The sequence below is a fragment of the Thermothelomyces thermophilus genome, chromosome 2 (assembly GCF_000226095.1).
Source record: "Thermothelomyces thermophilus ATCC 42464 chromosome 2, complete sequence".
Classification (NCBI taxonomy): Eukaryota; Fungi; Ascomycota; class Sordariomycetes; order Sordariales; family Chaetomiaceae; genus Thermothelomyces; species Thermothelomyces thermophilus.
The window spans coordinates 5,296,949-5,322,198 of NC_016473.1; the positions used below are offsets into that span (position 1 = coordinate 5,296,949).

General features: G+C 49.4%; 9 protein-coding genes across 9 annotated transcripts; 3 read left to right on the forward strand and 6 right to left on the reverse strand.

Moving 5' to 3' along the window:
• Window positions 1-669: 669 nt before the first annotated feature.
• MYCTH_64530 (uncharacterized protein) lies at window positions 670-5,904 on the reverse strand (the record flags this gene model as incomplete). Its single annotated transcript, XM_003662356.1, has 3 exons — window positions 670-1,155; window positions 1,217-1,418; window positions 5,864-5,904. Coding segments are annotated over 2 exons (161 nt in total), but the record flags the coding sequence as incomplete, so codon positions are not given.
• Window positions 5,905-9,789: 3,885 nt separating this feature from the next.
• Window positions 9,790-10,739, forward strand: MYCTH_2058169 (uncharacterized protein; the record flags this gene model as incomplete). The annotated part of the gene is made up of 3 exons (XM_003662357.1): window positions 9,790-9,951; window positions 10,041-10,326; window positions 10,387-10,739. The coding sequence occupies 3 exons, from the start codon at window positions 9,790-9,792 to the stop codon at window positions 10,737-10,739; spliced, it is 801 nt and encodes a 266-aa protein (XP_003662405.1).
• Window positions 10,740-10,977: 238 nt separating this feature from the next.
• Window positions 10,978-12,617, reverse strand: MYCTH_2302997 (uncharacterized protein). Its single transcript, XM_003662358.1, has 2 exons — window positions 12,013-12,617; window positions 10,978-11,960 (listed from the first exon to the last, which is right to left on the reverse strand). Exons 1-2 carry the CDS (start codon window positions 12,177-12,179, stop codon window positions 11,228-11,230), a joined length of 900 nt encoding a protein of 299 aa, XP_003662406.1. The 5' UTR covers window positions 12,180-12,617; the 3' UTR covers window positions 10,978-11,227.
• An 833-nt stretch (window positions 12,618-13,450) lies between these two features.
• Window positions 13,451-15,642, reverse strand: MYCTH_2303000 (uncharacterized protein). The gene has a single exon (XM_003662359.1). The coding sequence runs from the start codon at window positions 15,518-15,520 to the stop codon at window positions 13,883-13,885; it is 1,638 nt and encodes a 545-aa protein (XP_003662407.1). The 5' UTR covers window positions 15,521-15,642; the 3' UTR covers window positions 13,451-13,882.
• A 277-nt stretch (window positions 15,643-15,919) lies between these two features.
• On the reverse strand, window positions 15,920-17,576 carry MYCTH_2303001 (uncharacterized protein). The gene is made up of 2 exons (XM_003662360.1): window positions 17,368-17,576; window positions 15,920-17,312 (listed from the first exon to the last, which is right to left on the reverse strand). Exons 1-2 carry the CDS (start codon window positions 17,452-17,454, stop codon window positions 16,248-16,250), a joined length of 1,152 nt encoding a protein of 383 aa, XP_003662408.1. The 5' UTR covers window positions 17,455-17,576; the 3' UTR covers window positions 15,920-16,247.
• Window positions 17,577-17,706: 130 nt separating this feature from the next.
• MYCTH_2303002 (uncharacterized protein) lies at window positions 17,707-19,908 on the forward strand. The gene is made up of 2 exons (XM_003662361.1): window positions 17,707-18,031; window positions 18,107-19,908. Exons 1-2 carry the CDS (start codon window positions 17,909-17,911, stop codon window positions 19,640-19,642), a joined length of 1,659 nt encoding a protein of 552 aa, XP_003662409.1. The 5' UTR covers window positions 17,707-17,908; the 3' UTR covers window positions 19,643-19,908.
• Window positions 19,909-19,924: 16 nt separating this feature from the next.
• On the reverse strand, window positions 19,925-20,987 carry MYCTH_2056582 (uncharacterized protein; the record flags this gene model as incomplete). Its single annotated transcript, XM_003662362.1, has 3 exons — window positions 19,925-20,132; window positions 20,199-20,833; window positions 20,895-20,987. The coding sequence occupies 3 exons, from the start codon at window positions 20,985-20,987 to the stop codon at window positions 19,925-19,927; spliced, it is 936 nt and encodes a 311-aa protein (XP_003662410.1).
• A 1,147-nt stretch (window positions 20,988-22,134) lies between these two features.
• Window positions 22,135-23,599, forward strand: MYCTH_110792 (uncharacterized protein). The gene has a single exon (XM_003662363.1). It carries the CDS (start codon window positions 22,341-22,343, stop codon window positions 23,277-23,279), a length of 939 nt encoding a protein of 312 aa, XP_003662411.1. The 5' UTR covers window positions 22,135-22,340; the 3' UTR covers window positions 23,280-23,599.
• Window positions 23,600-23,740: 141 nt separating this feature from the next.
• MYCTH_2126152 (uncharacterized protein) lies at window positions 23,741-25,168 on the reverse strand (the record flags this gene model as incomplete). Its single annotated transcript, XM_003662364.1, has 1 exon — window positions 23,741-25,168. One exon carries the CDS (start codon window positions 25,166-25,168, stop codon window positions 23,741-23,743), a length of 1,428 nt encoding a protein of 475 aa, XP_003662412.1.
• Window positions 25,169-25,250: the final 82 nt, after the last annotated feature.

Here is a 25,250-nt window from a genome sequence, read left to right on the forward strand (position 1 = left end):
AGAGACACCAAGTTCGCGTCGAAGTTCTGGCAAGCGTTAATATAACGATTAGGCGTTAATAGCAAGCTGTCAACGGCATATCACCTACAGACTAATAGACAAACGGAGCGACTAAACCAAGTTATCGAGCAGTACCTCCGCTCTTATGTCAACTACCAGTAAAACGACTAGGTCATGCTATTGCTAACAGTATAACTCGCCTACAATACGACGCCGACAGAAACGACTAAAGTTATACCGTTCTTCGCGAACTACGGATATAAAGCAGACCTTAGGCAAGGACCAGAGGTCACAGTGCCGAGAGCAGTAGTCAAAGTAAAACAGATATATATACTATATAAGAAGCTTAAAAAGGAACTCGAGTTTATCAGAACTAGAATAAAGAACTACTACGACAAACATAGGCTTAAGGGACCTTGCCTAGAGAGGGGAAACAAAGTCTACCTAATCGTACGAAACTTGCAAACCAAACAACCAAGCACAAAGCTAGACTTTAAAAAGGTCGGACCCTTTGTTATCAAAGAACGAATTTCGACATCTAACTACTAACTATCGTTACTGTCATCTATATAACTATAGACAGATGTTTTTTATATTTCACTTCTCGAACCAGCACCAAAGAACGCCAAGGTTGCTACGCACATCGAAGCAGAGGACGAAGAGGAAGAATAGGACGTCAAAGAAATTCTAGATTCATATATTATTAATAGGGAACTATAGTACCTAGTCAAATAGCTTGATTTCGGACTAGAAGATAACTCATAGGAACTAGTCAAGAATTTAAACTGCCCTAAGAAACTAGAACAGTTCTACCGGCAGAACCCGGATTAACCAAAGGAAAACCTAGGATAGAACTAAAGACGGCGCCCTAGTCGACAGCATCGACGGCATTATTAATCTATGACGAGGGTATAATAGGCGTCTCTTGCCGCTTAACCTCCTCTAACTCGTCTAAAGTCGACAGACTACGCGTCACTATATCGGCACCTTTCTCCACCAAAAATTCCTTCTACTGACGAAGACGCCAGAGCCATGTAAGCTTTTCGGATAACTTACGCTAGGCCTCTTCCAGACAGCGTTAGGATTTATCTAGCTTAAGTTCAGCACGATGTTTAGCATCTTTAATACGACGCTACTCCTAAAGAATACGATCTACTAGAACGAATATTAGGAATCATAGTAAAAAAAAAAAAAAAAAAAAAAAGAGGAGACAAGCTTACAGGAAGAAAGCGGGATGCCAGAGCCATCGTAAGAACGACCTCGACGAATACAGGCCTCGTAACGCTTTATACGCGCGATCATTTTACAGACGAGGCCTTGCGACGCGCACCAAGAGCAAGGTATAACAACAAAACCGTTCTTAGCGATGTTCTAAGCAAGGGAAGCACGGTAACGTGCAGAATACGACTTCCGTTTCTCTATCGGCATTTTGTCAGCATGGCGACTATGATGTAGAAATAGGGAGAATGCAATACTCACAAGCGAAGGGTTGTTAGCACTATTTGAAACGACCTAAGAGGGCTTTCGGGTCGAAAGCCTTGAAGGAGGGGCATCGTATCACAATTCGACCGCATAAGGCGACCTGACAAGGCACACGGAACCAATCAGGAACCGCAAGACCCAAGGACCAATCAGGAAGTGATCGCAGTGATCGCACTTCGATCAAGGCGAGCACCCGAACAATAATCGAAGGATCGTAGCAGCGATCACACGATCGGAATCTAAGGGAACACTTAGAAATGAGGGAACCAGACAAGTATATTAGATAGCTAGTCACTCGTTATAGTGGACTCTAGGAGTTCACCAGTAGTAACAATCACAATCACAGTACTTATACCAAGCATTGCTGATTACTGTGAGAGACAACTCTAGTGTTATTATGAACCCTTTGGCTTCACCGAATCCCTCAGACAACCCGCCTGCTTGTCCCGCTCAATCCACCTCCGTCTAGACCCTTTTAGAAGAAGTCTGAGTTAGGTTCGTCACATTACCTACGACCCTAAATGGAGTTATATTTAACTAGCAAGATAGGGAGTATACAAGGATTGTAAGAAGACGATGCTTAAGGGAAGGCATATCCTACGGATCTACTATAAGAGACAAACAATGGCAGACAAACTACTACAGACTCTAGAAGAAGCGGCAAAATAATACTAACACTACAACAGGAGGAACGAGCTAAACCGCCAATAGCTATTCTCTCCGTTAACGAATGTAGAGCACTATAATTAGAGTAATAGGTTGAGATAGGAGAAATCGCCAGCATCGCTATAGACAGAACCAAGTTCGTATACTATTAGAAAGCCGAGAGACAAGACAAGGCTAGGGAAGTACCGAAGGAATACGAAGGATACCTAGCATTCGAACCAAAGCATCTAGAAGGATTACTAGAATACGGCCTATAGGATTACAAGATTAAGCTTAAGGAAGGAGTATGACTAAAGTTCTTTAAGATTTACTATACGAGCTAGATATAGAACGAAGAACTTAAGCAATACTTGGAGGAGAATCTTTGAAGAGGATATATCCGCCTGTTGACATCGCTAGCAGGCTATCTAATCCTGTTTGTGCCTAAGAAAGATAGAAAGCTATAGTTATACGTTGACTATTAGCAACTTAACGAACAGACCGTAAAAAACTAATACCTATTACTACTAATCTCACGGCTCTAAGATCAGTTAGCAGGAGCCTAATATTTTACGTGTCTTGACTTGCCATTGGCCTATAACTATATATAGATCAAAGAAGGCGACGAGTGGAAAACGGCCTTTAGGACACCCTATAGCTACTACAAGTACCTCGTCATGCCATTTAGACTTATAAACGCGCTGGCAACGTTCCAAGCCCTAATTAATCAAGCTATCCGATCCTTTCTTAACAAATTTGTAGTATATTATCTTAACGATATACTTATCTTCTCTAAAACGATAGATAAACACCAGAAGTACGTAAAAGTAGTGCTAGATATATTACACATATATAAGCTATTAGTTAACAAGGAAAAGAGCGAATTCCACGTTAGGAAGACGGTATTTTTAGGATACAAAATATCCCTAGGACAAATCCGGATAGAACCTTTAAAGATTAAAGCTATTAAGAATTAGCTATGACCGACGTTAGTTACGGAAGTACGAAGCTTCATTAGATTTACGAACTTCTACCGGATGTTTATTAGGAACTTTAGAGCGATCGTACGACCTTTGTACAAACTTACTAAGAAGAATGCTAAATTCTAATAGGAAGGACAACACGAGCAAGCATTTATATAGATCCGCGATACTATTACTAAAGACCTAATACTAATGCTACTAGACCCTAAGAAGCCATTTAAGGTAGAAACGGACGCTTCAGACTACGCCATCAGAGGACAATTAGGATAACGAGACGAATAAGAGAAGCTACATCCTATAGCCTTCTTTTTAAAAAAGCTTAATAGACCAAGTCTTAATTACCTAATCTATAATAAGGAACTACTTACGATTGTCGAAGCTTTTAAGGAATAGTAACTATACCTTAGTAACACAATTAAACTAGTATAAGTATATATAGATTATAAGAATTTACAATACTTTATAACGACGAAAGAACTCAATAGACGACAAATACAATAGGTAGAATTCCTCGTGGAATTTAACTTTAAGATCTATTATAAGAAAGGCAAAGAGAATATATAAGTAGACGCCTTAAGCCAACAAACGGATCATATAGAAGGACGAATAGAAACAACGCTACCATTATTTAAGGAACAAATAGACGGAACGCTATATCACGAAACGCAGACACCCGTAGAAGATAACCTACTCGACTTATTCCTAGAATGTTACGTAATCTTTCGAGAAGAAAGGATCGACAAAGCATAGTATCAAGCAACACCCGGACTAGCAGTACCTAACGAAGTGGAAGAAAAAGATAGGAAATTCTAGTACCGAGGCAAAGCATATATCTACGACAAAGACCAATAGCTACGAATGATTCGAAAGCTCTACGAGTCGAAGCTCGGAGGATATAAAGGAGTCACGAAGACTATCGTATAAGTCAAGAAACACTATAACTTTCTATAGCTAACAATACGAGTCAAGGAAGTTATACGAAGCTACGACATCTATAATTAAAGTAAAACGGCACGACATAAGCCGTATAGGCTACTTTAGCCACTGCTAATACCTGACAAACCATAGAGTTTGGTTATAATGGACTTTATTACAAAGCTGCTAGAATCTAAGGATACGGCCACAGGGGTAATCTACGATAGTATTCTCACTATAGTAAACTACCTGACTAAATGGGCATACTTCTTTCCCTACAAGGAGTCCTAGATAGTAGAATAGTTAGTAGACGTGATCTATTAGCAAGTCGTATTAGTGTATGCTTAGCTATAAGAATAGATTACCGACAGAGACACCAAGTTCGTATCGAAGTTCTAGCAAGCGTTAATACAACGATTAGGCATTAATAGCAAGCTATTAACGGCATATCACCTATAGACTAATAGACAAATAGAGCGACTAAACCAAGTTATCGAGTAGTATCTCCGTTCTTACATTAACTACTAGCAAGACAACTAGGTTATATTGTTACCAATAGCATAACTCGCTTACGATATAACGCTAACGGAAACGACGAAAGTTATACCGTTCTTTACAAACTATAGATATAAAGCAGACCTTAGGCAAGGGCTAGAGGTCACGGTGCCAAGAGCAGCAGTCAAAGTGGAATAAATGTATATACTATACGAGAAGCTTAAAAAGGAACTTAAGTTTGTCAAAACCAGAATAAAAAACTACTATGATAAACACAGGCTTAAGGGACCTTGCCTAGAGAGGGGAGACAAAGTCTACCTAATCGTATAAAACTTGCAAACTAAACGACTAAGCGTAAAGCTAGACTTTAAGAAGGTTAGACCCTTTGTTATCAAAGAACGAATTTCGACATTTAACTATTAACTATCGTTACTATCATCTATATAACTACAGACAGATGTTTTTTATATTTTACTTCTCGAACTAATGCCAAAGAATGCTAAAATCGCTACAAACATCGAAGTAAAGGACAAAGAGGAAGAATAGGACGTCAAAGAAATTCTAGATTCACGTATTATCAACGGGGAACTATAGTATCTAGTCAAATAGCTTAATTTTAGACTAGAGGATAACTTATAGGAACCAGTCAAGAATTTAAACTGCCCTAAGAAACTAGAACAGTTCTACCGGCAGAACCTAGATCGACTAAAGGAAAACCTAGGACAGAACCAAAGACAGCGCCCTAGTCGATAGTATCGATAGCATTATTAATCTATAATGAGGGCATAGTAGGCGCCTCTTACCGCTCTTACTACTTAACCTCCTCTAACTTATCCAAGGTCAATAGACTACGTGCTACCATATCGGCACCTTTCTCTACTAAAAACTCCTTCTATTGACAAAGACGCCAGAGCTACGTAAGCTTTTCGGACAACTTGCGCTAGGCTTCTTCCAGATAGCGTTAAGATTTATCTAGCTCAAGTTTGGTATAACGTTTAGTATCCTTAATATAATACTACTCCTAGAGAATACAATCTACTAGAACGAACATTAGGAATTACATTTAAAAAAAAAAAAAGGGAGACGTACTTATAGGAAGAAAGCGGTATACTAGAGCTATCGTAAGAACAACCTTGACAAATATAGGCCTTATAACGCTTTGTACACGTAATCATTTTACAGACAAGACCTTATAACACGCACCAAGAGTAAGGCATAACGACAAAACCGTTCTTAGCGATATTCTAAGCAAGGGAAGCATAGTAACGTACAGAATACGACTTCCGTTTCTCTACCGGCATTTTGTCAACATAGCAACCATAACATAGAAACAGGAAGAATACAGTACTTACAAGCGAAGGGTTGTTAGCATTATATAAAACGGCCTAAGAGGGCTTTCGGGTCGAAAGCCTTGAAGGAAGGGCATCGTGTCACAGATGAGTATATAGACGGCCCGGCAGGCTGTAGCCAGGACGTAGGATATTCCGACAGCTAATCACTTGACGGACCAATCAGAAGATTATCACTGCCAAGACTAAGGTCTTCACTGGTGATAATAACATATCACCGTCAATAACGCGGAATCACGGAGCGAAAGGAGCAATAGTACTGGTGATAACTATTAAAGAAGGACAGATAATTGTGTATATATAGCTAGCTAGTTACTTGTTATAGTAGACTCTGGGAGTTTACTAGTGATAGCAACCTAACCTACAATTACAAGTACTTATACTAAGCATTACTAACTATTGTAGGAGATAACTCTAGTGTTGTTATAAACCCTCTGGCTTCACCGAATCCCTTAGACGACCTGTACGTTTGTCCCGCTTAATTCACCTCCGTCTAAACCCTTTTAGAAGAAGTCTAAGTTAGGTTCGTCACACGAATCTAATGGAAGAATACCTTCTATAGAAGAATCTAACGTACGCGATGAGTAGATAGAAGAGCTAGAAGCTAGAGACGGTACTACCGATATATTATACCTGGCTAGGCTAGAGGAGTAGAGTATTAAGCGAAGTCTAGATTAGCTAACGTATCCTCTAGAAGGTAGAAGCAAAGGAGAAGCTATTTAGTAACCTCCTATAAGGAGAGGTAGAGGTAGGAGGAGGGCTTATATACCTAAAGACCCCATATAGTTAAGTAAATAGCTATAAAACAAAGAGAGGGTTAATTACTACTACTCCTTTATCTATATAACTAAGGAACTCTAGTAACAGTTCTATAAGACTTACCTACCTAATTAATAAGAAGCTTACTTAGAGGACTAGAGTATAAAAATGATATATATAGTGTTTACTACCACTATATAATAGAAGAATACTATATACCTTAGAGTAGCCCCAAATAAGCTACGTTAGTATATTAACGATCTTACTCGTATTTCTACTAACTAGTAAGACCTATATAACTACCTATTAGGATAATGGTTTAAAGATACGGCTCGTAAAGAGATATATAACTTAGAGAGCAAGGGAATATAGAAGATTGTACCGTATAAGCAGGCGAAAGCGCGACCTATCTCGTTAAAATAGGTCTTCGTATATAAGTTTAATAAGGACGGTTTCTTAGAGAAGTATAAGGTAAGGATCTATATATAAGGAGATCTATAAGATATTAGCTTAGTAGAAAGTACATATATAGCTACTCTAGCGGTATAATCATTCCATATAATGATAGCAATCGCTATATACTTTGACTTAGAAGTTAAGTAGTTCGATATAGTATAAGCGTTCCTTAATGCTAAATGACCGGAAGACGATCCTATTATCTGCGAATTATTAGAAGGATTCAAGTAGCTAGGGAAATATATAGAGTTAAGAAGAGCTCTATATAGCTTAAGAGACTTGCTACTCTTATAGTATAAGGAGTTCCATAAAACGCTATTAGAACTAGGTATAGAACTATTAGGCAAAGAGAAGTGCCTCTTCTTAAGCTACGATAAACGTATTATCTTAATCTTCTATATTAATGACTTCTTAGTCTTCTTTTATAAAAGTAACGCTATAGCGGCCGAGTAGATAATGGAAGGAATTAAAGCTTAATACGACGTCTATAAGTAGGGTAATATTAATTAGTTCCTTAGTATTGGGGTGATTCGAGACTAACCTATATATAAGATATAGTTAGTCTATAACTAATATATTGGAAAGGTAGTAAGAAGATATAGGCTAGATATACCTAGTATATATAAGCTAATTCCCTTAAGCTATAAAGAACTTAAGAAGTTCGAAGGGAGGGTTATTAGTATATAGATTAAAGAGTATTAGGAGCTTGTTAGATTAATCCTATACTATATAGTTATATTATATCCAGACGTTATATATACCTATTTAATACTCCCTTAATACCTAACTAACCTAAGACTAGACTACTTATTAGAGGTATAGCGAGTAGTAAGATATCTATTTAGGAGCTCTTGCCTATTAATTTAGTATAGAGGCGAGTAAGCGCTAGAAAGTCTGACGCTTGTAATCGCTAGGGACGCTTCGTATATAGATAATCTAGATATATAGTATTTGTCGTAGGGATATATCTTCTTCCTATTCGGAGGTCTTATTATATAGAAGGCGTCGTATTAAGATACTATTATAACGTCAAGCACTAAAGTAGAACTTCTAACGCTCTCCCTTATAGCAAGAAAGGCTATAGCGCTTAAAAGGCTATTTATAGATATTGATCTTAAGCTCGGGGAACCCTGGAATATTTACTATAACAATTAGTAAACTATTTGACTAGTAATAGCTAAGAACGAATATATTAATACTTACCTATAATATATAGATATCTATAATATATAGTTATACTAGGAAGTAATAAAAGGAACGTTTAAAGCTATATATTTATTAACTAGTTAGATATTAATAAATAGGCTTACTAAACGACTTAGCTAATAAACCTTTAAGCATTAGAAGGCTCTCTTTAATCTTTAAGATATTAGTTATAGGCTCCTATAACTAGGGGGTAGAAAATAAGTCAAATTCGCCAAATAAAATACCGCCTAATACTCCCCATTTACTACTATTAGCCGTCACTAGGATTAATAGCCTTGCCCTTGCCTTTATCCTAGCTAGGTAACGACATAACGCCTAACGTATCATTAGATATATTAACGTAAGCTTTATAATCCTCCTTAATCTTGCCTAACCAGTGGAAGATATTATATATAGAGTAGGCAATCTTCGTAAAACGCGCGAGTTTAGCCTTATTAAGCTCGTACTCCTCCGTATCATCCACGCTAGCACGTTTAAGGTCATTCTAAAGAACTATATATAACTTGTTAAGATCCTATACGTATCTATTAGCGATTTACCTATATATTAGGGGTAGAGGTTTAAGATCTAGGGACTTATAGAAGCCTTAGCTCTATCTAGTAGAGCCTTTGTCAAATCCTTTACTAACCTAATATAAGAAGTAAGACTACCATTATAGTTAGTATAAGCATTACAAGAGCTATTGGATATATAGGCGATCAGTATATATATCCTTATACTTATAGGAACTATAGGTATAATAGTAGTAATAGGAGCTAGCGCTAGAATAATTACGATATTCGCCAAAAGAACGTCCTATTAGAGCTAACTCTATATATATTCCATAGGGCACCTTATAAAGCTCGCTAACTATAATATCGCTATATTTAGTTAGCTTAAACAATCTTAATACGACTAGTAAAGCGCTAGAAAACTGTAAAACCAGTAATAAAATCAATCAAATAGAGATAATAGGAATACTTATAGTCCAGAAGCTTTAGCGTACTTATGCTTTCGAGATATTATAGGAGCAGGAGTTAACCTGCTAGCAGTGGCAATATTTATAACAGGAGCACCTAACGAATCATCCGTTAATTCGAGCGTAGGAGGCGTCATCCTATTATTATTATAGCGATTAAAACTAGTAATACTGTCACTACTATGGTTATAATGGCTATATTTAATCTATAGCTTTAAAGGAATCGCTTTACTATACTCGACTCTTTTAGACTTCTAAATACGGAAGGCAGGCCCCTAAAGGAGCTATCAAGGTAAGAGCAACAAAGGATATAATACCAAGAATAGTATCACTATAAAGTATAGTTAAACGACTATCGCCTTTAACTAGGGGGTGTATCAGAAGCTGTAGAGCTTCTAAGAGTATTAGCTATATATATACTATAGCTATATAAGGCTGTTCAACGTATTGGCTAGTTCCTTTGTCTATAAATATTAGTTGTTTTTGTCTCCTTTGTAGATAGTTTTAACAAGGTACTCTTTCCTTTATATAGCTACCCACTATGAACACTGCTTTTAACGCTCTAGGAAGCTCATCACTGCGTTCGGCAGAGTTCGAGTCGAAGGACATGACGGATGAAATGCTAATTGAGGCGGCTCAACTCTTCAGTGAGCATTATGGCATATGGAATGCGCCTGAGTACAAGCGAGGTATCCCTACCCCCGTTTCATCATTTCATTATCTTTGTCCTCTCGCATAAATTACGCCTCCTCGAGCAAGTAACCAACGTTAGCTTTAGGAACTCGTGTCAAGATGAGCGCATCTCGGCTTCGGAGGTCATATCTTCCAGTCGGCGCCTACTCTTCCTATGTCTGTGTCCATGTTGATGGCACTCTCGCCGGTCACGCATTTGCCTGCCGGTGGACCTACCACGGCCGACGAGTCTGCTGGGTGACCCAGCTCGTTGTCCATCGCGACTTCAGGGAACGTCGCCTCGCAACCCGCCTTCTGGAGAAGCTCCGCAAGAACGATGATGAGGTCTTTGGCATTATGAGCTCGCATCCAGCCGCCTGCATCGCCCTTTCCAAAGCGTGCTCCGGTGAGTAATTAGCCAGCCGATTGCGTGTCTAATTTCCATTGCTAATTTCACGGTCAATAGAATTCTCCTTTCCACATGTTCCACTGGGCTTCATGCAAACCTGTGCAAGGGAGGTGATGGCCGGCTCCCCGATTTCCTATGTTAGAGACGCCAAACTCTGTGGCTCGCTTTTCCAGCCCGATGGCGCCTCGCACTTGGGTCTCGTCTCGGGCGTCGATACGAACTTCTTCGTTGACCATGAGGAACCACTGAGTGCCCTTGAATGGCTCCAGGCGGAGGGATTATGGCCGCTCGGTAGTTTACCCGACGGACACGAGTTCCTGTTGGTCTTTGAAGTGTCACGACGTCGGTCCCGTCGGCGAGCATTTCGGCGCGGTGTTTCGCCATGTCAAGAGTTTCGGCGCGGAGTGTGATGGATAGAAATCGTGTTGGGCACTCTGTCGTGGTAGGCACTCATCTGTGTAGGTTAGGCAGCAAGTATGTAAGGTACTATAGTATTTATGTACATACACCAAAACGGAAAAGAAATTTCCGCATACCGAGCCTCGATTCCCTTTTGTCCCACTAACTTCGCGATTCTTGCGATGCTCAGAGGAGCAAGCCGCTAATAAGACAGGCTTTTGTCGTACGTCTCAGGGAGCAGGAGGTGGCAGGACGATGCAGCCCCTGCTCTGGAAAATATATTTGACGCGAGGCTCCTGTCGCACGCCCTCCCAAGTCCAGGTCCCTGCTCAGCCAGCCTCGCGTCCGCCGCCTGGAGGTGCTATTCAGAGAGCACATTCCATTGTTTCAAATGATGACCGCAGCACCAAAGCCACGTTGGAACGTGTAATACACCAGGCACCGACCGTCACCCAATTTCCACATCCTGAGAATTCCCCTGTTCCTTTCTCCCTTAGCTCTATATAAGACTGATTAATCTACCTACATAATGGTCACCTCGGTCTTCCACACCCACTACGTTATCATTAAGTTCATCTCCTCCACGCTTTTCCTCCATGACGGCTATTGGCTCGGCATACTTCTTCCCCCGTACCTCGAGATATTTATCCAGAGCCGCCAGCACGTCTTTCGCCGTTGCAAACTCTCTTTTCCAGCATGCCAAAATCACGTCTCCAGCCGGCAAATCCCTGACATCATCAGGAAACTTGTCCTGTTGGAAGTTAGGATATACCACCTTGTCCTCCCATTCTAGCCGGTCGTCAACTTTATCAAACCGCCCTGGTGTTAGCTTATACGGCCACCTTCCTGTATGGATTGTATAGAATATCGACCCCATGCCGAACAAGTCTAGTAGCACGCTCGACTGCCAGTTAAAGACAGGACTATAGAACGGACCGTCAGGCAGGGACAGCCCGTCCAGGCCGAGCTCCTCGCATACCGAGCCACCAAAGTCGGCGAGCAGTAGGTCCCGTGCGCCCGGCGTTGTCTCATGGACTAGGATATTGCCCGGGCGGAGGTCTGAGTGTAGTACGCCGCGGCTGTGGATATAATCGAGGGCCTCGGCAAGTTGGCGGCACCAGAGCAGGCGCTGGTCTAGCGAGGTGGACGCGTGATGCTCGTCAAGGTACGTCTGGAGGTTGCCATGGCTAGCTTCGCCAAGAAGGATGCCATCACCTTGTAGGCCGAGATATCTAAGTAAGCTGTAAGACAATGGCCGATAAAATATAGGAGTAATCATCTTACCTGACAATCCTAGGGTGCTGGCCTAGTCTCTTAAGGATTTGTCGCTCCACAGAGAAGTTATTTGCAAACCGTCTGTCGAAGTATTCCTCTCCAAGCTGATGAGGTTTCTTTACCACAATACCCGGAGATACAGGTTCAATGCTGCTTGTTGAGCCATAGATAGGCATTGCTGCTGCTTCTTACTTATAGGGTGAATACTGTGAAGCTGGGTGTTTTATTCGAGCGGGGTGTCTGGTCAAATTGTTTTGGAATCGAGACAAGTTTAAGTAGGGAACCTTAGGTACTTGGTCTTGCCTACATATATAGTATACCAAGCGGTGTGGGTTCCCGGTTCCAAAATCCCCAGCCAATAGAGAATCGCTCCGAGAAAGCAAGATCACGTGTGTCAAAACCAAGCCACAGTGCCAAGGCCCTCCAGGCTCAGTGCCTTGTCGGGCGAAATAAATTCCATCTATCCATGCTTCTCGGAGTGCCAAGTAGGTACCCGATAAATAGATAAAAATCCCAATCACAAGTTCCTCCGCATGTAGGGTCGGCACTGTTCGAGGCGAACCCTGTCGCCAGGAATTGGAACAGACGCTGATCAAGAGCAGGCTGTTAACGACCTAAGATAGCCTTGGCAAATGAAGGAAATATATCCTCACCATCAGTACGTGGTAGTTGTGGCAGTGGTAGCCACACCGGGGTTGCAAACCGGGCAGTCATAGAGGCCACAGGCGCTCTTCACCTTGGTCGAGGCAAGCTCGTTCTCCGTCACCTTATGATCCGGCGCTGCCATATCTCCACAAGCATCAAATTTGTAGTCCTTCTTTACACGCTTGCCACATGTGTGGATCGTGACGGAGACATGTTTCGTGCACATGGTAGCGGTGGTGTGGAGAAGACGGATGAAAAGAGAGAGAGATGAGCGGACAGGCGGTTTGGAATCTGGGATGAGGCAAAGTGTCACAGCTGGGAGTTTGCTAAACTAATTGACAGTGAAGGATTGACCCGGAAGCTTAAGCGCTCTTGTATGTACATCTTTCTCGCAGCTACCTTGTTGCGCCTCCGTTCTGCTCTCGAGTCCCACACCTCTGCAGCCGGGCGTATGAACATGCATCACTGAGCTGGCAACAACCTGGGCAGCATGGAGCTTGTGCTCTGGCTCATTGGTTGACATCGGGGCATGCAGCCGTGATGCATGAGTCATCTGCAAGAACTCAGCCTTGAGCAGTGAAGCACAGGTCCTCTGCAACACTAAGTGAGCCCCCGTGAAGCCTTCATTTTGGGCCGAGCTGTGTTGGTTGGTTGGCCCTGCATAGGTCGCATGTGATGCGGCCACGCTGGCAGGCAGCTGGAAACCAGGCATCTCTGTTGTCTTTAGCCGACGACGGCCAGCGTCCCCCGATAGAGTGAATGGCTGCAGATTCAAGACGTGGGGTGGGTTTTGAGTCGTACAGGAGCACGAGAACCTTGAATAGGCTTATCGACCAGATGCAAGAATTCTAATAGTAGAGCTGGCCAAGCGCCTGCTGCACCCCGCTCCCCGGTGTGCAATCCGGGGACGTATGACATGAGATGCGAGTTTGCATGTCCCTTGGTGTTGGCTAGAGCTGGAGGCTAGAGATGATGATGATGTCCGGAAGAGTTTGATTGCGCTGAATTCAAGCACATCTAACGTTTGTCTAGACCCTACCTACCCCGTGTAACCCTGCTCGTGGATGATGATTCTGCGACCGAAATGATGATGACGGTAAAGAGAGACAAAAGAGGGGTAACGAGGAAGGAAGAGAAGAAACGGATATACGGATATAATAATGCAAATAATTAATGAATGGGTATCACAGCAGACGGGCCCGGCTTCCTCCAAAATAGGCCAGACAGCGGAGGTTTAGTACCAGGTCGACTTCTTCCCCGCCTCGATGCTGTCGACGATGATGCACTTCTCTGTCTGGCAGACCTTCCTCCGATCCAACCACTTCGCCTTCGGTCCCAGCGGCCCCGTGATGTAGTGATACTCGCCAAACAACCTCCATTGGCGCCGATCGCTGAGCGGATAGATGTCATCGCCCCAGTACCCTTCGAAATGGAACCAGGAAGTCGGCAAGTCCGGGTTGGATGCGGCGGGCACCAGGCTGCTGTACTCTCGCACCGTCGAGTTCCCCTCCTCGTCCCGGCCCACCTCGTAGTCGTACCAGTAGGCGTAGTGGTTCAGCGAAGGATCCCAGAGCGGGCCCTTGTCGGTCACGTCCTTGAGCAGCTTGAACGGCAGGACGTACGGGTGCATCCCCGGCGACGCGTACATGGCATGGCTGCCAACAGCCGAGTAGATGACGGGACGGGCCGGCTTGCCGTCCTTCTGAGTCCGCTTCTCGAGCGCCTTCCACAGGTACGCCTTGCCGCCTGCATGCTCGCTGAGGAACATGGCTCGCGGCGTGCCGTGCTGAAAGCGAACCATGCAGTGCTCCCAGTCGCCCACGTGATTCCCGAACCGTATGTTGAGCACCGTCTGCCCCAGGTTGTAGCTATAAAAGAAGAACCAGAAGGCATCCAGGATGCCCGCTCCCTTGTCGACGAGGATGAGAACGGCCGGCGCCTTGGAGTAGCCGCCGCGAGTCGGCTTGTTGTCCTCCCAGCTGCTGTCCGAGTTCGTCCATACCATGGGCTGCTGAGCGCTCGACAGGGACCGTCTCCGCCGGAGGTCCCTGTGCCTCCCGGACGAATCCCTCGGGGGAACGATGCGGTGCGGCGGGTGATCCCTGTCCACGTCTTGCCATGAACCATCGTCATCCGGCCATCGCGGAGGATCCTGATCGTCCCCGCCATCTCCCCCTGAGCCACCGCCGCTCCTGAAGGGTGCTGGGATCCCTGTCCAACTATGCAGCCAGCTGGGCCGCGACTCCACGTCGTCCTCGCTGGTTACGAAAACAGTGCCTCCCAGGGCGTTGAGCCCCGCGAGAGTTTGCAGATTTAGAGGCCCGCTGGTGTTGACCAACTCACCCCTCAGATAAGGTTGCATGTGACGGATGTGTTCGGCAATGTCGGCGGGCCAGAAGTGCTCGCCCGAGTAGAGATGCACCAGCGGGGCATGGTCCAGGACGTAGTCGGGCACCTCCTCGAGAATTCGCGCACTGGCGGCGCTATGTGCCCGAGGGCCGCGCCTAAGGTCCGTTTCCGCCGGTGCCTCTTCCCAGTCGCTCTGCCCTGACTTCTCTCCAAACTCCCAGTGCGTGCTCAAACCCAACGCCAGCGACTTAAGCTCGTCCCAGGTGGACGGCCTATCACTGTCGCCGCGCGAGGGAGCATCCCATCGTATGTGCTGCAAGCCGCATAACCCCAACCAGCGGCATGCCTGGCGGTCGACCCAGCTCGGCGACGTGTCGACCCAGTGTTTGTCTCGCTCGCGCTCCTCCGGATCAGGCGGCGTTGGGTTGAGTACCTGTGGCAGGTACCAAGCGAGGAAGATCAGAACGGCGACGAGCGTCGTGGCGATCGTCGCCTTGCGGGCGCCCCACGCCACGATCGACATGGCGCGGCGTCGAAGGGTCGCGGCGGGCGCGGTGAAGAATGAGTGCGGAATCAGAAGCTCGTAGCTCTGCTTGTTATTTTAGGGAGGCTCGCGGGGTTGGGGGGGGGAGAGGCGCCGGCGGATGGATCAACGAAGTTGCGGATTGGGCATCGGCAAATCGGTTGGACGGTGAGTCTTATGGTCGGCGGCGGTGAGAGAGGACAAAGCGAGTCGAGAGGGGCGAAGGCGGCAGGTAGCGGTCGGATCAGGCGGGGTGAACGATCGCGCGAGGAATCTTGGGCTGAACTCGGTAACAATATACGAGGTGTGAGGCAGATGAAGCGTGCAAACACAAAGCAGAAATGGAGGCGGCGTCAGTTGGATGATACAGTACAAGGGCCGGAGCCGCTGGCACTGGGCCAAAGTTTGAAACTCCGATCCTGCACTGCATCGTTGGCACATCATTTTGGGCCAACGCCACCGTCAGGAACGCAGGAGGGGCAGCCCTGCATGCGTAAGCCAAGAAGGATTCGGTACTTGGTCGTGCTATGTGGAATTGCCTGAGGCGAAAGTAACTCTACCTCACCCTTGCTAGCGCACGAACAGCGCAGCCAGCCGGCACTTCCGCCCCACCATCCCGGCTCCTTTTCGTGGAGCCAATCGCAGGCATCAGCAGCCATGGCCTCGTGGTCCGAGTTCCGGAGAAGCCGGTCTCATCTTATCAAGTTTACCGGGCTATCGAGCCTGATCACCAGGTATGTCGCTCCAGCGCGTGGGCGTCGGGGTCGAGCCACTGGTCCGATCCGTTCTGGAGTCCGAACCGCGATATTGCCCCGCTATCCCGCCGTATGAGCGCAGCACGCCTCGCCCTCTTGGGCCACCCCCTCCTCCCGCCAGTCCGCGGGATGTAGTTTCGCTCGGGCGACCCCAGGCCCATCTCCCGCTCCTCCCTTCTCTTGTCGCGCCATCTCGCGTTTCTGGCATGGTCTTGCTGCAGCTTCCGCCGCCGCCGCTCCTCCTCTTCGTCCTCCACCATGAGCTTGTTCTGCCTCGTCTCCAGCGGCTGGATCGTGACCTCGTCCGTTTCGCCGCGCTTCCGCTTTAGCGCAATCAGGTCCTCGAGGAAATGCGCTTGTGGCTGTCGCTGGCCGCTCTTGTCGCCGCCAATGTGCACGTAGATCCCTCCATTCCGCTTGTATCGCTCTGGTATGTCCTCCTCGGAGTACCCGAACCCTAGGAACGTCCCCTCGTGCCTCGCGTCCCGTTCCTTTGGTACCAACGTCGCCTCTCGGCAGCTGATTCTGGTCGCGCTGGCCGCGATCAGGTCCATGTTCTGGGGCAGGTGACGCAGGGCCGGGAGCGGCGCATTGTCGTCGTGCGGGGTGAAGATCATCTCGGTGCCAATGTTTTCGCACCACGATCCACGGAACACATGGTTGCGGTATGATATTATGGGCTCCTTGGAGTGAAGTTCTAGAATCTGGATCTCCTCCGCCGGCTTGTCGCTCGCTTGGCCGTCCGTGTGTTCGTGCTTCGACGATGGCTGGTCAAGTGACGGGTCGATTGGAAGCTCTGGCTGAGTTGGCGGCCGCGGTACACCGATCGCGTCGAGATCAACCTCTTCGCGTTCGGGAGGCTCTCCGTCGTCGGCGTCCTTATCGTCGAGAAGATCTGAATTTGATGTTTGGGGTTCCGGCGCATTGAACAGAGGGTTGTACCAGACGCGGTATCCGGTTCGCGTGCTGTGCACAACGTCGTCGGTTCGGCGCTCAAGAAAGTCGCGGACTGACAGGTCTAAAGTGATATAGTAGGTCTGTTTGGGAGTTAGAACTCACGGTCGTCATGACCAGAGTAGCTCAATTGCATACCTCTGTCTCTGTCGCTGAGTATTCGTATTCCCATCCATCATCGTCATCGGGAAGCACGTCAGTTTGGTGCGGCTCCTGGGAGTTCATTATGCTTAGCACTGAGGTGCTAGGTCCAGTCCCTTCAAAGTTTTTGTTTTGCAAAGAAATTGAGGGGTGGCTGTGAAGAATGTTGTAAATGGCAAGATTAGCGCCCGTCAATCTGGATGCAACTTGGACCCAGCATGTATGTACTATACGGATTACATACATACATCCGATCGGGAAGGTATCGCTTCCATGGAAAATCTTAGCGGTCACTGATGGCAGAATACAACGCTATCTCGGCAGTCCAATAACCCCTGCAGATGGCGGGGTAAGGGACTGGCTACCAACCGCCTAGTGCTTGCCCCGCCGTAAAGGGCCCTGGAGGACTCATATTTTCAAGCCCATTGACTCATTGCAGCCCCTCGAAGTCAGCCACCACTAAAAAGCCCAAGTACCTCTCTGTTCTTGTCATCAAGACAGCCTCTCAAACTCGGGTTGTCTTTGCAAGCAGTCCACGATGCCCAAAGTTCACCTCCTCGACTACGTCGCGGGCAACGTCCGCAGTCTTGTCAATGCCATCGAGAAGGTCGGCTACGAGGTCGAATGGGTCCGGTCACCGGAGGACGTCGCTAAGGCCGAGGTACGGCACAACAACCAGCCTTGCAAAACAGGATGCGCCCCAGGCAGGTGACTGACGTGTGTCTGTTGCTCTCAGAAACTCATTCTCCCGGGAGTAGGCCACTTCGGCCACTGCCTCTCTCAGCTCTCCTCGGCCGGCTACCTCCCCGCTCTCCGCGCCCATATCGACGCCGGGAAACCGTTCATGGGCATCTGTGTCGGCCTGCAAGCGCTCTTCTCTACCTCCGCCGAAGACCCCAACTGCAGCGGCCTCGGCTTCCTGCCCGGTGCGCTCGACAGGTTCGACGACTCGACCAAGGCGGTCCCGCACATCGGGTGGAATAATGCCTCGTGCCCGGCGAATCCGACGCTGTACGGCCTGCGCCCGGACTCCAAGTACTACTATGTCCACTCGTACAAGTATCCGTACAAGAAGGGAGAATTAGAGGCGCTTGGATGTGCGGTTGCCACGGGCACGTACGGGGGCGAGACGTTCGTCGGCGCCGTGGCCAAGGGGAACGTGTTTGCGACGCAGTTTCACCCCGAGAAGAGCGGCGTTGCCGGCTTGAGGGTCCTCCGCGCATTCTTGGACGGCTCGGGGGCGAAGGCCCTCTCCGAAAACCCGCCGAAGGGAGTCGACGGCGGCGTGGACGACGTGATCGCGCGGGAAGGGTTGACGAGGCGTGTGATTGCCTGTCTCGATGTGAGGACAAACGATCAGGGTGATCTGGTGGTGACCAAGGGCGACCAATACGACGTGCGGGAGAAGTCTCAGGACCGATCCGTGAGGAATTTGGGGAAGCCGGTCGAGATGGCAAAGAAGTACTACGAGCAAGGTGCCGACGAGGTTACCTTCCTCAACATCACATCGTTCCGCGACTGCCCGGTTGCCGACCTGCCAATGTTGGAGATTCTCCGAAGGACGTCAGAGACGGTGTTTGTTCCCTTGACGATAGGCGGTGGCATCAGGGATACGGTGGATGTTGATGGGACCAAGGTCTCCGCTCTGGAGATCGCGGCCATGTACTTCAAGAGCGGAGCCGACAAGGTGTCGATTGGGAGCGATGCGGTGATTGCCGCGGAGGAGTACTACCGGGGCGGCAAGGCATTGTACGGCAACACGGCCATCGAGCAGATCAGCAAGGCCTACGGCAACCAGGCGGTCGTCGTGAGCGTGGATCCAAAGAGGGTATACGTTCCCAAGCAGGACGCCACGCGTCATGCAACCATTAAGACGAAATTCCCGGGTCCGAAGGGAGAAGAGTATTGCTGGTACGCGTGTACCATCAAGGGCGGGCGGGAGACGAGGGATATTGACGTGGTGGAACTCACGCAGGCCGTGGAGGCCATGGGTGCGGGCGAAATCTTGCTCAATTGTATCGACAAGGACGGGACAAACAGCGGTTTTGATCTCGAGTTAATCACACAGGTCAAGGAGGCTATCAAGATACCGGTCATTGCCAGCAGTGGAGCCGGCAATCCTGGGCACTTCCTCGAGGTCTTCCAGGAAACAACCACAGATGCCGCCCTGGGGGCCGGCATGTTCCACCGGGGGGAATACACGGTACAGCAGGTGAAAGATTACCTTGGAGAGAGGGGCTTGGTGGTCAGAAAATTCGAGGGCGACTTGTGACGTTGCCTGAAAGGAGACTTGGGTACCTGCTATAGACGACTACCATGCTTTTGTGACTTTGTGTTCAGACTAAGTAATCGATGCCCGACCCAAAAATCAAAATGCATGCTTCCGACCAGAAAGTGCGCATTTTTTCGATAAACTCAAGAGAAGTGAACATGCGGAAGGGAAAAAAAACTCGCGAAAGCAACTCAGGGTGGAGACGAGAAACAAGAGAGAAGCTGCCAATAGCGGCAGATGGAATTCTCAAAAGACGCCAGCCAAGAGCCCATCCGGATATGCTCATAACTCCATGCCCATGAACAACCACCGTTTGCTCAGGACGTCGACCCCGGGAGACCAGAAATCGAGTGTGGTGAGCGAGAAACCAGCCCACTGAAGACCCTTGGTCAATCCTTTCATTTCCTCCTGGGGCAAGGACCGTTCGATGCAGATGACCATGTGCGAGCAAGCAAGAGGGCCCTCGGCCAGCTCGATGAGAGCCACGAGTCTGTACTTCATGTTAGTAATCACATATGGGAAGGAAAAAAACTATGGCAAGTGGGTGAAGACATACGCCTGCTTCAGGTCGCGAGAAATGGAATGTGCATCGAAGAAAACAAACAGCGACCTGGTCCCACGACGGGCATCACAAGCGACGAAGCCGCGGAAACTTGAGCCTCCGGCATAGTCCCATATTTCCAGCCAGCTTAGCACGTTGCCGGGGGCACCGAAGCCCCGACGGCCCATCAAGGTTTCATCCCCGATTGGATAGTCGTCGGGCGGAGTTAGCTGGCCGTGGTTTCCCACTGCCTGCGCACGTCCGTCACTCCGGCTGGCATTGTTGGTGATGCTGCCGTTGTAGCTGTTGTTGTTGTCGTAGTTGTTGCTGTAAACACTGGCCAGGCCCGAGCCCTGCAGCGCCGCGTTCCTCTCACCCAGAAGCATGGCGCGCAGCGACTCGCAAAAGAACCTCTCACATTCTTCCCTGATGCGCAGTGTTGCCCCCCCTCGGCGGCGATGCCAGGCGCTACTGCCTGATTCGGCAGAAGAGCCTGAGCCATGACGACCGACGCTGTGCCCGCGCGCAGATGTTGACCTCGCCTTGGGGGTCAGCGCGAGCTGGTTGGTCGACGTAAGGGCCGCGAGGGGGGGGCTTGATGGCGGCGATGGAAGTCCCGTCGAAGGGACCTCAGGAATACCACTCGGCCCCTGCGAGCCCCGTAGTGCAGTAGTGGAGGCCCTTCAGCGAGGCCATGGACGCGTCGGCGACGTAGCAGCTGGCGAGGATATTGGCTTGACGCACAATGTCCTCGCCATAATTACTACTACTATGACTCGATTTCGGTGATTTCATGGGCGCCATGGTTGCTGGATGCCAGGGTGCTGGTTGGAAAAAGTGTGGGTTATGATTGGTTTCGGTCAATTCGACGAGTTGTCGATGGTTAAGCGTTTTCAATTGCGTTTATTCGGTCGCAGGTTGATGGATGTAGAGCCGCAATCTGCAGGATGTTGGTGGTGGCGACGGATTCCGGGGCTTTATGGTTGGGGCTGACAAAACCGTTTTCTGGTGAATCTGAGCGAAATGGAAATTGGGCGGTCCCAGAGGCAAAAGTGGAATCACTTGGCATCGAGCCATTTGTCACGTGCTTTAGGAAAAGCGGGGCAGCTAAGGCGTCGACCAACCAACGAGCTTTGCCGCACACGTTTTGAGCAGGTGCGGCGTGGACGCTTAGACCGAAGATGTCCAATGGTTCGACCACGTCTGAAACCGCAGTCCTCTGGGAATCAGACAGAACTGGCCCGAAATTCCAAGCCAGGTTTTCGAATCGCCCGGCGAGCGAAGAGCGAACCTGGATTTTCTTCTTACTCTCGGCAAACCTATGTTTTCCAATCATCGGGGCGTGGATCGGACTAGGGCAGCCAGGATCTTTTTCAGACCCCTGATGTCGTCTCGAAGGTTGACAAACAAGTTAGTTATGCAAAAGAGGCGAGCCTGAGGCGAATTTGTGCATCCCGGTGCTAATTGGGTGTGGAATCGCTGTTGCTTCGGGCCGCTGTGGATCTAGAAGCCCAACGCGTGACATCGATCTGCTCCACAGTTGAACGCATCGAAATGCATCCAGGGTATCTGTCCGACACGCACTCCATCAACTGTTAGTACGGATATAGTGTGCCAGTTAAGCCACGGCAACGAGCGTCGAAATGGGATTCGGCATACATCGGGATGTGGGAAGGGACGTTGAGCCGGCAGTGACGTCCCCGCACTGCAGATCAGCTTCTCAGGACTATCGATAAGGGAGAACAATGCACCCAATTGCGGGGAGCGTCAGGTGGTCAAGCCGTCACCGAATCATGCTCATTGCGTCAACATGCTCGCGCTCTTAACTGACTTTGCACGGGGCTCTCAAGCCAATGGGCTTATCGGAACTGGGGCCGTCGAGGCGTTCTCTGGTGGTCCAGCCGGGCCCGGTCCCTCTGTTGCTGACACTACCACCGTCGGGTGACAGATCCGGGACTCCGAAGGTGCAATCCCTCAACCTCGAACAACAGACAAAAAGACCGCCTCATGTATCCCGGACCTTCCGGGACCAGGAAGCAACAATAAATGGGTTGCTTGACCAGGTAGATGGCATAAATGCGTTCCTAGGTACAGCACGACAAACGTCGCAGCCGTTGAAGTCGGGAACAGAGCAGCAGTACCAAGAACCACACGATCATGCTGCGAGAAGCCATGTCTCCAGCGCAAACTACGACGTCTAAACCCACCTTCCCCCTCTACCTCCTCCCCTCGCTGCGCATTCCCTTCGCCCGTCGGCGCACTTCCGGGCCATCGACGGGCGATACTGCTTCCTGGTCACAATCCGCATCGCCCGTGACAACCAGTGCCGCCCCCTCCCTGTCCGCGTCCCCAGCATCGACTTGCCCGACGTCCCCCACCACACCCACCTCCGCCCGCCGCCTGTCTCGTGCCCGGCCCGACACCCTCCGCTGCCGCTCCTGCTCCGTCGACCTGGCTTTCCACTCGCAGATCGTGAGCAAGTGCTTCACGGGCCGCAACGGCCGCGCCTACCTCGTCGCGCCGCCCTCGCCGCACGCGACGCCCTCCTGCCCGGCCTCCCCGCTCAACAGCGACGACCACGACAGCGGCCAGTCAGAAACTGGCACCGCGCGGACAACCACGACGACGACAACAACAACAACAACAACAAGCAGCAGGGCGGCAGACCTTATTAACATCCGCGTCGGCGAACCGGAGACCCGCTCGCTCATCACGGGCGTGCACGTCGTGGCCGACATCAGCTGCGCCGTGTGCGGCGCCACGGTGGGGTGGAAGTACCTTGACGCGCGGGAGTGGTCGCAGAAGTACAAGGTGGGCAAGTTCATTCTCGAGACGAGGAGGGTGGTGGGCCACAGCGGGTGGGAGGACGTCGTGGGCGACGATGACGGGGATGCGCTGCCAGCGGCCGGCGGCTATCAGGAGGATGTCGGAAATGATCCGTGGAGTCTGGAAAGGCGAGACGGAGATGATGAGGTAATCGTGTTCGACTCGGAGGATGAGGATGAGTGTGAGGATATGTTTCTCGGGGTGTGGGATCCCAAGGTTGTGGCCAGGCGGAGGAAGAGCAAGAGTGGAAACGCGAGGCGGTGGTGGTAATTTTTATTTTTCTTTTCTTTTTCGCCTTTTCTTCCTTTCTTGCTTATCGGAAACTGGTTAATTCTTCTTTGATGATCTGGAACTGGCTCACCGGGTGGCATAGAGTGAGGGCACCGGGAGACACGATAGGAAATGGTTTAAGGGATGGCGAACATCGATACCCCGGAGATAATGGAGGCTTAGTCTGGAAAAAGTTGGAAACACAACTGTCGACGTTGTAAAGGTCGGGAGGTACAAAGAACACTGGCGTTCGGATACACTGGCTTCAAACACTTTGTGTTGAGCTTTCGAGCTCTGAATCAAACGGCATCAAACATTGGACCTATCTCGGGTATCGGCAGCGCAACTATGTGAAAGAAACATGGATTTTACCTTACACATGCTGTACGGTAGAGTTGTCCCTCCCGGAACCTGCCCCTGAGGGACGTTTCCTGCGTATTGCCTGCCCTTAACTAGGACCCCTAGTTCATGGGCTCCTCAGCGACATAGTGAAGGTAGGCACCAAGTAGCTTGATGCCCTCAATGTAGTTCCGCTTGTCGAGCTTCTCGTTGATCGAGTGGGCACCGTCGGTGGAGCTGCCCATCGGCAGCAGCAGCACATTCTTGCCCGTCGCCTGCTCAAAGGTGAGCGTGACCGGAATGCTGCCGCCCTCGCGGGTGAAGTCGGGCTTGACGCCCCAGACGCGCTCCGTCGCCTTGGCCGCAGCGGTGAAGTTCCAGTGGTTGGGACTGGCAACCCACCACTTGCCGCAGTGCTGAGGGTACACCTTCAGGGTGTTCTTGGAGCCGAGCTTCTTGAAGACATCCTCGATGTAGAGGCGGACTAGTTCGTTGGTCTTTTCGATCTCCATGTTGGGCACAGTCCGAATCGAGAACTTGCCAATAACCTTTGCTGGGATAACTGTCTTGGCGCCGGGAGCGGAAAAGGCACCCTCGATGCCGTGAAGGGAGAGCGAGGGGTACCGCCAACGGGCCATCAGGGTCGACTTCTTGTCCTCAAAGATGGTCGTCTTGCTGCCGAGAGAATCGTGGAGAGTCTCCATGCTGAACGCAATATCGTCATAGAGGCCCTCCTCATCCGGCGTCACGGGGGCTACCTGCTCGGCAATACCCGGGATCAGGATCTTGCCGTTCGTGTCGACCAAGGAGGCCATGATGCGAACCAAATCCGTCATCGGCTCCTGAGCGGTACCGCCGAAGACGCCACTGTGGAGATCAGCACCGGGCCCCGAGATCTCGATGCTGTAGTAGTTGCAGCCCCGCAGGCCGTACGTCAGGCACGGCTTCTCGGTGCCGAGCCAGTAGTTGTCGCTGATGCACACAGCGTCAGCATCGGCAAAGAACTTCTTGCCCTCTGCCATGATGAGTTCGTCAAGGCCCTCCGATCCGTACTCCTCCATGCCCTCGAAGCACATGAGCAGGTTCACAGGGAACTCGATGCCGGCCGCCTGGTGCGCCTCGATGGCGTTGAGCCAGCCCAGGACGGGGCCCTTGTCGTCGGTTGCACCGCGGCCGCACATGCGACCATCCTCCTTGATAGTCAGCTCGAACGGCTCCGTGTCCCATCCGTCGCTCTTCTCAGCCGGCTGCACGTCGTAGTGGCCATAGACGAGGATCGTCCGTTTGTTCTTGTCGTTACCGTACCGGGCGAGCACAACTGGCGGCAGGTCGAGGTCGGTGCCTGGCTGCTTGCCCAATGGTCGCAGCTCGGCCGTTGCGCCCAGCTTTGTCAGCTGGTCGGCGAGCCAGTGGCCCATGCGGATAACATCCGGGCGGCGGGCGTGCTCGGACGAGATGGAGGGGATGGCGACGGCCTGGCGCAGGCGCTCGATGAACGCGTCGGACAAGGCGTCAACCTTCTGGAAATATCCGTCGAGCTGGGGAGCCATTTTGCGGGCTTGATGTGCTCGGATTGCCTCGGTAAGGTAGGAACGGAAGGGGCTTAAGCGCGGTGAGGGCTGTATCCGAGTC

Coding starts and splice junctions, on each gene's coding strand:
- MYCTH_2303000 (XM_003662359.1), bottom strand. CDS start 15,520: ATGTCGATCGTGGCGTGGGGCGCCCGCAAGGCGACGATCGCCACGACG.
- MYCTH_110792 (XM_003662363.1), top strand. CDS start 22,341: ATGCTGCGAGAAGCCATGTCTCCAGCGCAAACTACGACGTCTAAACCC.
- MYCTH_2303002 (XM_003662361.1), top strand. CDS start 17,909: ATGCCCAAAGTTCACCTCCTCGACTACGTCGCGGGCAACGTCCGCAGT. Junction 18,032..18,106: donor AGGACGTCGCTAAGGCCGAG/GTACGGCACAAC, acceptor TGTTGCTCTCAG/AAACTCATTCTCCCGGGAGT.
- MYCTH_2303001 (XM_003662360.1), bottom strand. CDS start 17,454: ATGAACTCCCAGGAGCCGCACCAAACTGACGTGCTTCCCGATGACGAT. Junction 17,313..17,367: donor ACTCAGCGACAGAGACAGAG/GTATGCAATTGA, acceptor ACTCCCAAACAG/ACCTACTATATCACTTTAGA.
- MYCTH_2302997 (XM_003662358.1), bottom strand. CDS start 12,179: ATGCCTATCTATGGCTCAACAAGCAGCATTGAACCTGTATCTCCGGGT. Junction 11,961..12,012: donor CAGCACCCTAGGATTGTCAG/GTAAGATGATTA, acceptor CAGCTTACTTAG/ATATCTCGGCCTACAAGGTG.